General features: G+C 41.9%; 1 protein-coding gene across 3 annotated transcripts; it reads left to right on the forward strand.

Annotated features, from left to right (window-relative positions):
* Positions 1-6: 6 nt before the first annotated feature.
* ZBTB24 (zinc finger and BTB domain containing 24) lies at positions 7-8,634 on the forward strand. 3 transcript variants are annotated; one of them, XM_019613041.2, is made up of 7 exons: positions 7-105; positions 1,392-2,388; positions 2,792-2,959; positions 3,126-3,209; positions 3,752-3,835; positions 6,251-6,332; positions 7,195-8,634. In XM_019613041.2, exons 2-7 carry the CDS (start codon positions 1,419-1,421, stop codon positions 7,829-7,831), a joined length of 2,025 nt encoding a protein of 674 aa, XP_019468586.1. In that variant the 5' UTR covers positions 7-105; positions 1,392-1,418; the 3' UTR covers positions 7,832-8,634. The 3 variants fall into 3 exon arrangements, with proteins under 3 accessions (XP_019468586.1, XP_019468587.1, XP_010705779.2); XM_010707477.3 differs by having other exon boundaries at positions 12-133; XM_019613042.2 differs by lacking the exons at positions 6,251-6,332; positions 7,195-8,634 and having other exon boundaries at positions 3,673-3,803.
* Positions 8,635-14,751: the final 6,117 nt, after the last annotated feature.

The following is a 14,751-nucleotide window of genomic DNA, read 5'->3' on the forward strand; positions in this document are numbered from 1 at the left end:
CTGACCCCGGTGTGCGGGGTTAGCGTGCCTGAGCGGCGTTCGGCGACCGAACGCCGAAGTCCGTCCTTCCTTCCTTCCTTCCTGTGATCTCAGCCCACCGCATAGGTACCGCCCGACGGGGGAGATTGTGAGGGTAGGGGATGTAGGGTCTAAGGAATGATTGTTTACCACGAGGGTGGTCAGACACCGGACCAGGCTACTAGAGGGTTGGTTGGTGCCTGTGCTCCTCTGCTCAAGAGGTGCTTGGGCAGTGCCTGCAGTGACACACTGTAACTTCTGGTCAGGCTGGGCTGGGTGGGCTTCCTGGGTCCCTTCCAGCTGTGCATGGGATTGTGCTTTGGCTCTGGCATGAGCTGTTTGGTGACTGGAGGTAAACACGCTTGTGAGCTGCTCTGCTCACCCTTTAGGTGTCGTTTGTGCCTACTGTCTGATGCATCGTACAGCCTTCCTGCAGCTGGTCACAGCTGCTGCCTTCACTGAGCACTTATAGGTGTTCTTACGTGTACTTCTGTCTAAAATACAGAACCTATAACTTCAAGTGGCAGGTAGTTAAGCAGTTTCACTTATAGCTCAGCTGACCCTCAGGAAATGCCCCATTCCTGGAGGCCAGGCTGGATGTGGCTATGGGCAGCCTGTCTGGTGGTTGGTGACCCTGCGCATAGCTGGGGGGTTGAAACTAGATGATCATTGTGGTCCTTTTCAACCCAGGCCATTCTATGATTCTGTGATCCTATGATTCTAGCATGGGTCTTCTGTAGTATTTTCATTTGGTGGATTCTTCTGAAATTGCTGGATCTTCATTATTTATTAAAGACAGTTTAACAGTTAACGCTTGGCATACTCAGCCCTATTTTAGACAGAGATCTTAAGAAAACAAAAACAACATCCATAGGGTGAAGCTTAGAAGGTGAGCATTCTGAAAGATCAGCTTTCAGGAGGGCATGGAGTTCTGCCCAACCAATGCTGGTAATGTTTTATTCATGATCACAGGATTTCAGGGCAAAATAGGGCATCTGCAGCAATGTGGCTGTGGTTGACTTTTTGTTTGTTTGTTTGCTTCTGCTTAGGAGCTGCGAACAAAGAGTTCTGTTTGTTTTAGTTGTGAAAGAGGAGTTTTCAGAAGGGGTGGCCATACAGTTCACGGTACATTAGAGCTAAATAGCTGAAACAGCTGGCTGTAACTGATCCAGGAAGAAGCTATCTGTAGCCATTTCTTTGGATTTTAAGACACTTCTAAAGAAGAAAATCTCTGCCGGCATTAGAGCTGACTTTATACAAACAGTTCAGAAGCTTCAGAAATTGTTAAACACTCTTGACTAATGAACAAAATGATATTTGATGTCTTATAATGCTGACTTCTAAGATTTGTTTAACTTATTCTGTCCTTGCAGGTGCATCCTTGCATATACGCAATAAAAATGGCAGAAGTGTCTCCTGACCCTTCTGAGAAACTGGTCGTCATCCACTCCAAAACTCACAAACATACCATTTTAGCTAACTTTGAAGAACAAAGGAAGAAAGATTTTCTTTGTGACATTACTCTAATAGTGGAGAATGTGCAGTTCAGAGCCCATAAAGCTTTGCTCGCTGCCAGCAGTGAATACTTTTCAATGATGTTTGTAGATGAGGGCGACATAGGGCAGTCGATTTACATGCTGGAAGGAATGGTTGCTGATGCCTTTGGAGCACTGCTGGAATTTATTTACACGGGTTATATCCATGCCACTGAGAAAAGCTCGGAACAGATTATAGCTACTGCACAGCTCCTGAAGGTGAATGATTTGCTGAGGGCCTACAATGAGTACCAGGTCAGCCGCCCCGGGGACACACTGCCAATCCCTTCCAACAGCAGCACCTCTGTAGCACTTACTGCAGGCGACAAGAAGAGTGAAGAGCTGCCCAAGCGTAAACGGGGGCGACCAAGGAAGATCAATATTGTCCAAGAGGAAAAACCAGGAACAAATTTTGCTGAAGATGTGCAGCTGAGGGAGAATAACTCCATGCAAAATAAGCAAAATTTTATGAAAAAAGACATGGCAGCAGAAGGAATAGTTGTCAGCGAACAGGATCCAGCAAGGAAAGACGCAGAAGAAACAGAACCTGCTGGTGGATCAGAAGCTGCTGCCAATCTGTCAGCTGAGAAAGATGAGAATTGTGATCCCAGGTCGGAAGGAATGCAGAGTGCTCAGAGCCGTTACAGCAAACGTAGGCTAAGGAGGTCAATCAAACTAAAAGATTATAAACTTCTTGGTGAAGAGGACGAAAAAGGACTGGCAAAGAGAACTGATGGAAAAAGAAAACGTACGGGTTCTGAGGCTCGTTGTAAAGACTGTGGCAAAGTATTTAAATATAATCACTTTTTAGCTATTCATCAGAGAAGTCATACAGGTAAGCTGTGAGAGATTGTGTCTTTCAGTAGAGGATTTAGTGCTGTTGCACAATGTGAGCCACTTGTTGAAGTGTAGGCTGTTGTCTCTAGCAAGAGCTGCCCAGAAGAACGCACCAATCCAAACTGCTATGGTGTGTTTCTGAAACTCTGCTGTTTTATTCTTATCAACAGACTTTATAGCCTGATTGCACTTTAGGTAATCGTTTGTCTGTTCAAACTTTGAGTAATATGGCAATACTTAAATGATTTTTATTGCCACGTGAAGCTTTTCTCTTTCTTTTCATTCTCCTTATCACTTTTTGGAAGTCATTTTACGTAGATACTAGATTGCAATGAGTCTTACTATCGGCTTAGAATATTTAGTGAGAAGTAATGCATCTATGCTGACAAATCTGATTTTAGGAGAGCGCCCTTACAAGTGCAGTGAATGTGGCAAAGGCTTTTCCCAGAAGCATTCTCTTCAGGTCCATGAGCGGATGCACACGGGAGAGCGGCCATACACGTGCACTGTGTGCAATAAGGCTCTGACAACAAAGCATTCTCTTCTGGAACACATGAGCCTACATACAGGTAAATATTGCAAAGCAAAGCTAACCCCCTCTCCCTGCAAGAATATGCCTTTGTAGAAAAAGAAGTATTTCTGCCCTTCCTCATGTATGCTGATTATTTTTTTTTTTTTCCTTCTTATATTTATGTTAGATGTGGGTTGCATTTTAATAAGTGATTTTCTTCACAGGGCAAAAGTCTTTTACATGTGATCAGTGTGGGAAATACTTCAGCCAAAAGAGACAGCTCAAGAGCCATTATCGAGTACACACAGGTATAACGAGCTTCAGTTTAAGAGCTGGCTGACAGTCTGTGCTGATTTGTCCTTGCAAAGATCATCTAAGGCTGAATATTCTTCTTCAGTGGTGTATATAGGCTTTGTTACCATGATACGTGATATCACAATATAACAATGAATAGGATTGAAAAAACAGAATAGTGAATAATAAATGGAATGTCTAAAAAGGTAGCTAATTGAGGAAGACCCTTCTGATGTTTAAAAATTGTGCTGCATTTACCATAAAATGTTTTAGCCCTGCAGCCCTTGTTGCATACATGCTAAAAGAGAAAGTATGTTTGAGGGGGGAGATAGTTCTCAGTTCCCTCTTTTACTATGCTAAGAACAAATAGAGAAATAGGGGTGTATCATTCTGCTGGTTTGTATGACAAGACAGAGACAAGGCAGTGAATCACCTTTTGTTTTATCTCCGTATTATACCAAAGTGGTTATTTTACAGGAAAGTGCTTTAACAAAGATCACTGAAGAGATAAAGGGGATCACTTATGCACTGACACTTTTTTTATTATTGCGACAAGGCCGTTCATTGCCGGAATGCAACCAGTGTCATCGCAAATTCATGGATGCAGCTCAGTTAAAGAAACATCTAAGAACACATACAGGTAATAATGTCTGTTGTGTTGCTTTTGCTTTTTTTTTTTCACTTGAAATAACACAGACAAAACCATATATGAGGCAAGGGACACTTATTTCTCTGGGTAGATCTTTGGCTGTGCTTGTGCCTGTTTCAAATTAGGAGATAAGATATCAGCAGTTCATAATAAGCACAATTTAGCTTGTGTTACAACAGCACAGAAGCGGTACCTGTTATAGGTAAGGTCTTTTTTTTTTTTTTTCCCTTAGAAAACCTGCTGCAGAAGATGTCAATTAGTTTTCCTGTGATAAAATCGTGGAGTGGGAATTTAGTTTATCAGAGTAGCCACGTGCAGCATTTGTTAGGCTAGACGTTAGCTATGTAGAAACAGAAAACACACATCCTGGAAGAGTGTATGTCCCCCTACTCCAGTCTGTGGGGGTGGATGCTTGCGGAAATGCTGCTGACCATAAAAACAGTCATTTCAGTTTACTATTTTATTATGCTGCAGTAAGCCAGATGCTGGCCACACATTGACTAGGAGGGAAGAATTAATGCAAGTGACATCAAAAAATGTTCTAAGACTTTGAAAGCAAGGTGGTACTTGAATGGCTGGGAAACATCGAATAAAAGTGTTGATGTAACCTGTCATGATGACAAAGCATAAGATTCTTAGAATACTTCTCTTCGAAGAGTATGTGCATAAATGACTTGTATTTTTTTTCTTTTAAAATAGCTGTAGACAGTGGCAATAGTTTCTTCCCAAGCTGAATTCTCTTCTTACTTATATTACTTGTAGAGTGTATACAACATCAAATTGCGATAAGGTCAGAACTTGTGTTCTTGGGTGTTTTTTGTGTTTCCAGGCTTGTGTTTATTTGCAATACTTAGAAATACTGCATTTTCTCTTGAGGACAGCACAGTTCATTTTGACATAAGAGTATGCAATGCTGATAAAGCTCTATAAATGTCATGGGACATGAGCGTGGTGGTGAGAAATGAGAAGGATCGTCATGGTAGCAAGGTGTGTTGCAAAGACATTATTTCACTGAATTCTAGCAGAAACTGATTTGCAGTCGATATTGCTTCCCGAAAAGACAGGCCAGATGCCAATATTATCAATGCAGAAATATAAATTGATCTGATCCATCTCAAAATCAAGGAGTAAAATCCTAAGGAACCAGGTGTTAACATTGATATGACTGCTTTGGCTGCAGTTTTGTAGCACTACGCATAATAAGAACACAGGCAACTTAAGGAAGTTACTCCTCTTTTCATAGGAAAGTTGGTAAGCATCGCATTTCTACAAATCTTCATTGCCGGAATTCACTGTGAATCTTCATTGAAAACTGGCTATTGCCCCATTCTGAGTTTCATTGTGCTTTGGTGGCATGGGTTACCATGGTAGTGATCCAGATTCTCCTAATTAGTCTTTTAAAGATGTTGCATGCAACAAAGAAAACTTGTGGTGTGAATTAGCTTTGGTTTTGCTGGGTAATATCTGTTTTCTTTTAAGCTTTTTGTTATTTAATTTGGTCACTCTGCTTCTACTCAATTAGACCCAAAAATTCCAAATGCAGTCAAAACAACAACAAAAACAATTTATTCAATCCAATGTAAGTTATTTTTTTTTCTCCAGCTGTGTTAGATAAATAGCATGACTTGGATTGGAAGAAACCTTTAAACATGGTCTAGTTCCAACCCCAGTGCCAAGGGAAGAGACATGGGATATTTCTCAGAGCATTGCAGGTCTAAGATGAAGTTTTACAGGTCAACTGACTTGTTAAGATAATGGATTCACTTCAGGTTTGGAAGTATGGGCTTACCGATAGGCATGGAGCTTCACGTGAGCCTGGTGCTGTCTGCTAGTTCAGGGGCAGCATTTTTCAAGATTGTGTTCCAGGGGCAGCGTTTTTTAAGATTGTGTTCCATGTGGACCATCTGCAGGCACCTGCATCTGTTTTAGTACATTTTTTTGTTGCCCTGAGGACTTGAATCACCCGGTTTTCTATCTTCAAAGAGGAGAAATATCAGAAATGTACCTTTTAACATTTTATACCCTTATAAATGAGGTAGATGAGGGTATACCCTTACTAATGAGTTCAGTTTCAGATATCCATATTGACCATTGGCAGAAGCACGATCACTTGTCTGTACATGCTAAATAACGTTGTACAGTGAAATGTTATAGAATTGTAGAACATCCTGAGCTGGAAGAGACTTGCAAGTTTCATTGAGTCCAACTCTGGGCTCCACACAGGATGAAACGAATATTTAAACCTTATGTCTGAGAACGTTGTCCAAATGCTCCTTGAACTCCAGCAGTTTTGGGCCATGCCCACTGCCCTGGGTAGTCTGTTCTGTGCCACCACCCTCTGGAAAAGAACCTTTCAAATGTTTTTAAATACTAAATGAGAACTGATGTCACGTTTCTTTTTGATAGGTGAGAAGCCTTTCACTTGTGAAATTTGTGGCAAGTCATTCACAGCTAAAAGTTCTCTTCAGACTCACATTAGAATTCACAGGTAAATTATGTCTAATTTTCATTACGTTCTTTAAAAATCTGATTTCTATTCTGATACCTGTATCTAGTGCTTGTTCAGTTACAGAGTGTTCAAGTCTTGTTTGCATTTTGGATGGATGATTAAAGACTGACACTTTTGTTTAATCTAGTAGTAGAAAGTGTTGTGCTATTCAACACTAGTGTGCTAAGATGTTGAAGGTATTTCTTTTGTGCACTGTGTCTGTTTAATGATGATGTACTTACTGCTGTGTTATTTATGCAAAACTTTGTACTGTAAATATTTAATAGCAAAATAGCAGCCATAGAGTAACAAGATTATTGGAGCATTTTCCAGTTTTCTTGTAGTCTGTCACGTTTTTTACTACTTAGGATGTTGGCATGGGTAAAAGCTGTATTACATAAAGGTTTTTCCAATGTGAAATCATTGGAGAACTGCTGTGAGCCTTATGTAAAAGAAAATATTTCCACTATAATTTATCATCCATTTGAGACAGGCAGCAATTTAGGAGTTAGATTTCCTTTAGTTTTAAAGCTAATGGCTGTTAATAAACATTTTACAGTAGTGCTTATGATTGTGTGAGTAAGTTGCATCCTTGTCAAGATCCAGTAGCAGTTTGTACCTCTGGTATTAGGACAAAAGGGAAGTTGTGTTCTTTCTGTAGCAAATGAAAGCATTGTGCAGTTCATGATTTTGAACAGAAATAGTTAGGAAGTCAGACAGAGAATATTTGATACGACTATTCTTATGTGTTTATGATGCAGCAAAAGAAAATAATCATTTCAGTTTCTTATTCTGTGTTAAGCTGCATAAATCAGCACTTCAAAGCAAATATTTTCATGATATCAAGTATGTTCTTTTGCAGGGGAGAAAAGCCATATTCTTGTGGGATATGTGGAAAATCTTTCTCTGATTCCAGTGCTAAGAGAAGACACTGCATCTTACACACAGGCAAAAAGCCTTTTTCTTGCTCAGAATGTAGTTTGCAGTTTGCTCGTCTGGACAACCTGAAGTCTCACTTGAAAATTCATAGCAAGGAGAAGCAGTTTCAAGAAGCCAGCACTGCTCCAAGCACCAACACTAATTCAGAGGAAGTGAGAAATATTCTTCAGCTGCAGCAGTATCAACTTGCCACCTCTGGAGGGCAGGAAATTCAACTGCTGGTTGCAGATGCAGTGCATAATATAAACTTCATGCCTAGTCATAATCAAGGCATTAGTATTGTTGCTGCAGAAAGTGCCCCAAATATGGCAACAGGGCAGGCTACTAACCTCACGCTGCTTGCTCAGCCACCACAGCAGCTGCAAAACTTGTTGCTTTCAGCTCAGCAGGAGCAAGTGGAACAAATCCAAAACATCAGTGTGATGGCAAACCAAATAGAGACTGCTCAGCCTGAACAAATGCACGTCATCACCCTTTCCAAGGAAGCACTAGAACATCTCCATGCTCATCAAGGGCAAAATGGAGAAATTCATTTAGCAGGATCTTCCCATCCAGATTAGCACATGCAGCTGGCTCAGGAATCAAGTCAATCGTCTCACTCTAGCCAAGATACAGTTCCTTCTCACTGAATTAGTGAAGAATAGAATTAAAATGTACATATTTCTGAATCCTGCCAGGAGTCTGTGTCAGTACATAAGTCAGCTCATGAGCATCTGTATGGGAACTGTTGAGTCATGGCCTGAACCACTGATTAATCACCTGAGGCAAGGACTGGATCAGCCTTGGAGCACAGGTGAAGGCAATTCAGCTGTGTGACCGGAAGGGGTGGAGTCTGGTTCCAGCCCTCCTAGACCCCATTTAAGGGCTGACTAACACTTTTCAGCAGCATAATCTTATCTGAACATACCTTGGTGATTTTTGGTGGGTGACTTTCCATTTCCTTGATCTTATTTATTTTAGACTTTTTTATTGTTATATTGTTGGTATTTCTCCACCATTTAGTCCATACCTCACTAGCAATTAAAGCTTTTTCTTTTTTCCTGTGCCTCACACAAATCCATGGCTCCTTAGCAGCTACTTGGCCTCTTATTTGCATTTCCATGTGATGTTCTAGGGATTTGTACCTTGCTGGCTGAAAAACAGTGTTAAGATGTCAGCTGATCAGAAACTATAACTTCTCTGATGGAGTCGATAGTACCTGAATTACTGTCAAGCTTAAGATAATGAGTACTATTTGCAAAGATAACGCCTTATATCTTACATCTAATGAACTTTCTCTTTGTGAGTTAATGTATAACTTTCTCTGTGACCATCCTCTTAAGTGCATTTTGATTTATTGAATACCAAATTTGAGTTGAAATTATTTAAGCCTTTGGTTCTGCGTTGTCCTTTCTGTTTATGGTACTCTCTAAGAGTTTTGCTCCTCAGAAATGCTTCAGCCATTGCACTTGAATGATGGCAGTGCAATGCAGTGGTTATTCTGGACAGCTGAACAGCCCACATTCTGTTAATTCCACCACTCACTTGCTGTGTGACAGTGAGCAAGGCAGTTGACCTCTGTGCCTTAGTTTCCTATCTATGAGGTGGGGTAATGTTCGTGCACCCTGCCAAGCACTTTGAAGAGCTCTTGATGTGGAAGGCATTGTCTATTGAACTGCGGAATTCTCTTCCTGACAGGCCTCAGTCTAAGCTTAGGAGCCAGTTTCTATTTAAAGTGTTATTTTTTTGTACTTTTGAGAGCAGAATGTAATGTTACTTTTTAATATATGTTCAAGCTGGTAATTGTTCATGTCCCCATAAAAACAAAGAATAGAATAACTTCAGAGCATAATGAGCTATATAAGCGGGGCATATAGCGTTAAAATTGTATGGCTATTTTTGTTGGCTAGATTAGATGTGTACAGATTGTTTTTAATGACTGCTGACAAAAAGAGATATGACAACTTAATAAAATGCCATGTCAGAGTTTTTGCTTTGCATCCAAGTTCAGCTACTGAGAACACCTCACTTAGTGTACTAATGTAAAATCCAGATAAAGATGCCACTGCTACTTAAAGTAACATTCTCAGTCCTCGCTTCAGTTTTAAAATGTGATTTACATTGACATCGCTTTTACAAATGAAAAATCTAAAAATTAGGGGGTTACCAGGTAAAAACAAAGCAAATTTATTGTGTGCTTGGCACATGAGGGAGCTGGGCTTGTTTGGTCTGGAGAAGAGAAGGCTCTGGGAGACCTCACTGCAGCCTTCCATACTTGAAAGGTGCTTCTAAGCAGGAGGGAGGCCGGCATTCTGCATGGTTTGATAGAACAAGACAAAGTGGATATAAATTAAAAGGGGGGAGGCTTAGATTAGATATTAGGAGCAAATTCTTTACTCAGAGGGTGGTGAGGCAATGGCACAGGCTGCCCAGAGAAGCTGTGGGTGCCCCATCACTGGAGGTGCTGAAGGCTAGGTTGCATGGGGCCCTGAGCAGCTGAGCTGGAGGGGTGATAACCAGCCCACAGCACAGGGCTGGAACTTTAATGGTCTTTAAAGATCCCTTTCAACCCAAGCCTCTAGATGATTGTGTTTTTCTATGTGACTGACCAGAGCCACTTGCGCTGAACAGTTTATAAATGACAGAACAAGTTAGGGTGGAAGGGACTTCGAGAGTCTATCTAGTCCCGCTCAGTTTTGAACATTTCCAAGGATGGAGATCCACAATTTTTCTAGGCCGCTAGTTCCAGTGCTGGACCATAGTCATAGTGGAAAAAAAAAGGTTTGTTATGTTTAACTGGAATTCCCCATGTTCTGCTTTGTGTCTGCTGCCTCTTGTCCTACTGCTACACCTCTAAGAAGTGTCTGGCTCTGTCTTCTCCATGCCCTCCATTTAGGCTGCTGAAAACAGCAGTAAGGTCCTCCCAAAGCATTCTCCTAAGAGCTGAACAAACACAGCTATGTCAGCTGCAGCTTTTTAGTCACCTTGGTGGCCTGCTGCTCTCATTCCAGTTGTCAGTGCATCCCACAGCAGAACTCTAGTTAGGACTTTCACCTTATTTTTTCCCCCTTTCGGAACAGAGAAATGTAGTGTGTATGTTTTCTGTCACTAAAGAGAAGCAGTATTTGAGATAAATATCCTGGTGATTTCATACTAACAACTTTGATTTTTACCTGCAGTGCAGATAATCTGAAATACTGTAGCATGTAACCACGAATACTGTCTTGTCAAAATTTTGCAGAAGCAGTCACACAGGGATTGCTAAGTGCTTTCTTTGTCTACAGTTAAAACAAGTGTTGGGTTTGGAATTCTCTTACCCTTTTTTTTTCTACCAAATTACTCAACAAGCAGTAGGAATGAGCCTCTTTGAACAACACAGCAGCAGCTAATCTTTCACTCCGCGTTGCTTAAGCTGTCAGCACACGTTTTAGCTTGCACTTGAGAAATTATAAGCCCACGTGGCTTCTCATACCACAAACACTGCTTTCTGACACCATTTCCTTCATTTGTAGTGAATGCATTTCTGTTAACACTGAAAATAAATCTCTGTCCTTTGTGTGCATTTTTAAGGCTACAACTGAAGCCTTCAAAATTGCTTTGAGTTTTAAAACCAACCCGGCAGCTTTGCTTTTCAGTCCAGCTGTCAATAACGTCACTAAGAACTGTTTAGCAAAAACATGTGCCCTTAAGACTGTGCTTCAGAGCAGCTCTCTTCAGTGTCTTTACTCCTTAGCTAACAAACACCTTAGTTTCTCATTTCCCTGCACAGGATAATCTTCTTAGCAAATCCATCGCATTGTTTACTATGTTAAAATGAGGTTAGGATTTTGGACTTAAATGCAGGAAAATAGGTAACTACTGAAAGATCTGCTTTTGTGAGCAATTAACAGAGTTTTATGTTGAGGCCACTACATTTGTGAGTTACTCAGCGCATGTGACCTCTAAAGTGATTTTTCTATACTTTCAAATGCAAGTTCATGAGAAACTGCCTTTTTTTTTTTTTGCTGAAGGTTTTGACAGATTCCCTAAGTGAAAGTTTAAACAAATTCCCATGGGGTTCCACTGTGCTGAAGTGTGTGCCTGGCTATCGTGTGCATGCTTACTCTCCTTCCTAGTTATATTCATGCTGGAGCTGTAAATGACACTCGACCTCAGCAATCTAAAGTTCAAAACGGTATGCAGTTCTGTGTCCAGGAGCTGAGATGCTGTCTCTGTGTGCCTTCTGTTTTTGACAGATGAATATGAGAACATTCATATGAGCTGTGAAAGCAAATTAGGAAAATCTTCACCTTCGCAGGTTGGTTTTGCAGGTTTTGTTTTTGTTTTTTAGTTTGTTTTTGTACTTGCTTTATGCTCTCTTTGATGCTCAGAGGGACTACCAGGGGAGGGGTTTTACAGCAGTGCAAGAGCTGTCAACTACCTCATGGGAAGCTCTTGTAAACTGAATGTTTATGTTCAGGCTGAAGCTGGGGATGTTGAGCCTGGCATCGATCTTGTCAGTTGTTCAGGAAGGAGACTGGCTCGCTACCTGCAATTAAACTATTGCTTTCCAATTCTCCTCCTTTTGGAGGTCCTTTTCAAGACTAGGAGGGAACTAGTGATGCTGTACTTCCCACAGCTGTGGTGTCAGAACCTCTTTCATCCGTGCTTCAGGGGTTTGACGAGGCTGCTTTTACCAGACCTGCAGTTCTATTAACTATGGGAGTCCTACACAATTCATCCATTTTCCGATCTTCCATAAAAAGATGGTGAACAATAAATGTTTTTTTACAACAGCTGGATCACTGCTCGTCTCTGGCCCAGGCAATTCTTCCCAATGGAAAAAAAAAATATCCAGGCATATTCTAAATGAAAAAGCATCTCCAGCATCTAACTGTAGTATGCTTGCCACTATTTCCTGGCTAGTATTTTAATCCCACCAAACTGAAATTACTATTGGAGTAGGGTCGTTCCTAGAGGGTGCTGCTCCTGGCAGTGTACAGCTCGGTCCTCCCCATTCTTGAAGGTCACCATGTTTGCTTTGACTGCTGGCTGGTAACAACTGCATTTCCTCCATAAAGTATTTACCTGACAGCAGCTGGTACAAAGCATCAGTGGTTGCTTTCTTTCACAGCACGCCCTGTTGTGGTTCAGCAGCTCCAGCGGAGGAGCTGTGCAGCATTTCCTCTCCACCTATTTGCTATGAAGCTCTTTGGTATTTGTGTCTCCAGCAAGTGTTAGTCTTTCCCCAGCTTCTAGCTGGGTGCTGCTGCAGTTGTTGGGCTGTCCTCCTGCTACTGGGTGCCCCCTTCCAGTTCTCCTGCCAGCACATCTTCATTTCAGCCTGAAGAATAGAAGGCTGAGAGGTGACTTGATAGCGGCCTTTCACTATCTAACGGGGATCTACAGGAAAGAAGGGGAAAGACTCTTTAGCAGGGTTTGTGGTAATAGGACAAGGGGACATGGCTTCAAGCTCAAAGAGGGTAGATTTAGGTTAGATTTAAGGAAGAAATCTTTTACAGTGAGGGTGGTGAGACACTGGAACAAATTACCCAGAGATGTGGTTGATGCCCCATCCCTGGGAACATTCAAGACAAGGCTGGATCAGGCCCGGAACAATCTGACTTAGTTGTGCATGTCCCTGTTCATTGCAGGGGAGCTGGACTAGATGATCTTTAAGGGTCCCTTCAGACTCTAGGGACTCCATGATTCTATGTGGCAGTTCTCACTCAGTGTTGTGGACAAATCCCATCTGCCTCTCTCTCTCTCAGTGTCTCCTCAATGCTATCTTGGACTGAAAGGAGCTCCAGTGGCAGCAGGCACAGCTGGTGAAAACATCTTGGAAGAGCAAGCTCTCAGAACCAGGAAGGAAAGCTTGGGCTTGTGTGTCAGGGCATGTGTATGCATTTCAAAGATCTCCATATTTCCAAGAACGTCAGCTGCACGGTCTGTGAAAGGATCATCTTTTCAATGTACTGTACACTGCTTGCACCTGCCATGCTCTCCCTCACTGTAATTCCTACTCTCAGGCAAGTGCAGGGCTGTGTGAGTAAACTGCTCCATGAGCTCTTAGCTCCCACAGCTCCCACAAGCCATTCACAGCCATTAAAGTACTGTCACTAAGCTTCCAAAACAGTATCATATTTATTTATTTATATATAAAGAAAAAGGAGTAGGAATCAGTCTTATCTATGTATGGAATTAAATTTCAGGAACAGTGAGTGTAAATTTAAGCACACTTAGGAAATAATGGCATCAATTTTTTGTTTCAAAATAATATGCGGTTGATTGCTTTGGTTTTAATTTTTATGTTTTGTAGTGCAACAAGGAGGAAAGAGGCATTTTAAAAGCCCAAACTTCAGTATGTATATCAAGGTAAATATAGAGAATAATGGAGACCAAAGAGAATATTTTCTGAAGTGTATCTTAGTTTATATTTGACTCTGGGTATGTTGCTTCACTTTGGGCTTTATACAGGGCTACTACAGAAGTTTGACTGGAGCACAAGCCATTCTACTAAAATTAGGCTCTGCTTGTCACAGGCTGTAGAAGCTTTGGAGCCATCATGCTGGCCTGAGGCAGGAAGAAGAAAAGGGCTCCCTTTTCCCATTCCTTTTCCTTGATTCTCTCTTTCCTCATGGAATCAAACAAGCAGCTGTAGCTGAATCCTCCAATGTGCTGTGTTTAGTTAGAGTCATATCTCAGCTTGTTCTCTGTCACCCCTTGTGTGAGTGCAAATTAAAGCCCTGTCGCTACATAGGATTTTAATATGTCAAAAGTGATATTTTTTTCCTATTGGAAACATGAAAAAGCCAATAGCTTCCTTGTAACATGCGACCCAGCACAAGTGAAACAGCAGCAACCCCAGCTGAGCCCATGGCCATCCCACAAACTGCATTTGTGTGGGACGGATGATTTAGCAGAAAGTGACCAGACGTGCGAGGGCAGCAGAAAACTTTGCTGTGACAGCCACGACCCCTCCAGAACTGCTTTGTCAACGCAATGTGCTGCGTTCAGCATAGGAACCATGACCTGGCATGCCACTGCAGCGTGCTGCTGGGAGCTTCCTTGGGGCAGATGCTTCTTTATCAAGGGTGGTACTAAGCTGTAGATCTCACTGCTGTGGGACTTTTCCATTTGGACAAGAAGTAAATAAATGCATACTGAAAAGGTCCACTGAGGGGGAACTGAGTGCTAAGGTACTGCAAAACCCCAGAGCAGCAGCTGGCTGCAGGCTGGGAGGGCAATGGGGAAGCACCTGTGCTGTGTTTGCTCCCCTGCGCACCTTTTGCTGGGCACCTGCTGTCAGCCACTGTCAGGACCAGGATCCTCATCCCAGGGCAATCCTTTAAATGCTGCAGCACTCAGGGGATCAGTAACAAGATCTGGATGCCAGCTCCTGCAGTTCTCTAGCACGTGTTGCATGTCATCCACTTTTTCTTCCTCCTCAGTAAAAAGAGAAATTGGGTATTCCCTAACTTTCTGTAGAGTTCTACAGGATGTACGCGTGTTGCACACAGGC

Source organism: Meleagris gallopavo, chromosome 2, assembly GCF_000146605.3.
Source record: "Meleagris gallopavo isolate NT-WF06-2002-E0010 breed Aviagen turkey brand Nicholas breeding stock chromosome 2, Turkey_5.1, whole genome shotgun sequence".
Lineage (NCBI taxonomy): Eukaryota > Metazoa > Chordata > Aves > Galliformes > Phasianidae > Meleagris > Meleagris gallopavo.

Excerpts from the sequence above, each read along its gene's own strand:
- ZBTB24 (XM_019613041.2), top strand. The coding sequence starts at position 1,419 with ATGGCAGAAGTGTCTCCTGACCCTTCTGAGAAACTGGTCGTCATCCAC. Across the intron at positions 2,960-3,125 it reads ACACATGAGCCTACATACAG|GGCAAAAGTCTTTTACATGT; the intron begins GTAAATATTGCA and ends TTTTCTTCACAG. Across the intron at positions 3,836-6,250 it reads ACATCTAAGAACACATACAG|GTGAGAAGCCTTTCACTTGT; the intron begins GTAATAATGTCT and ends TCTTTTTGATAG.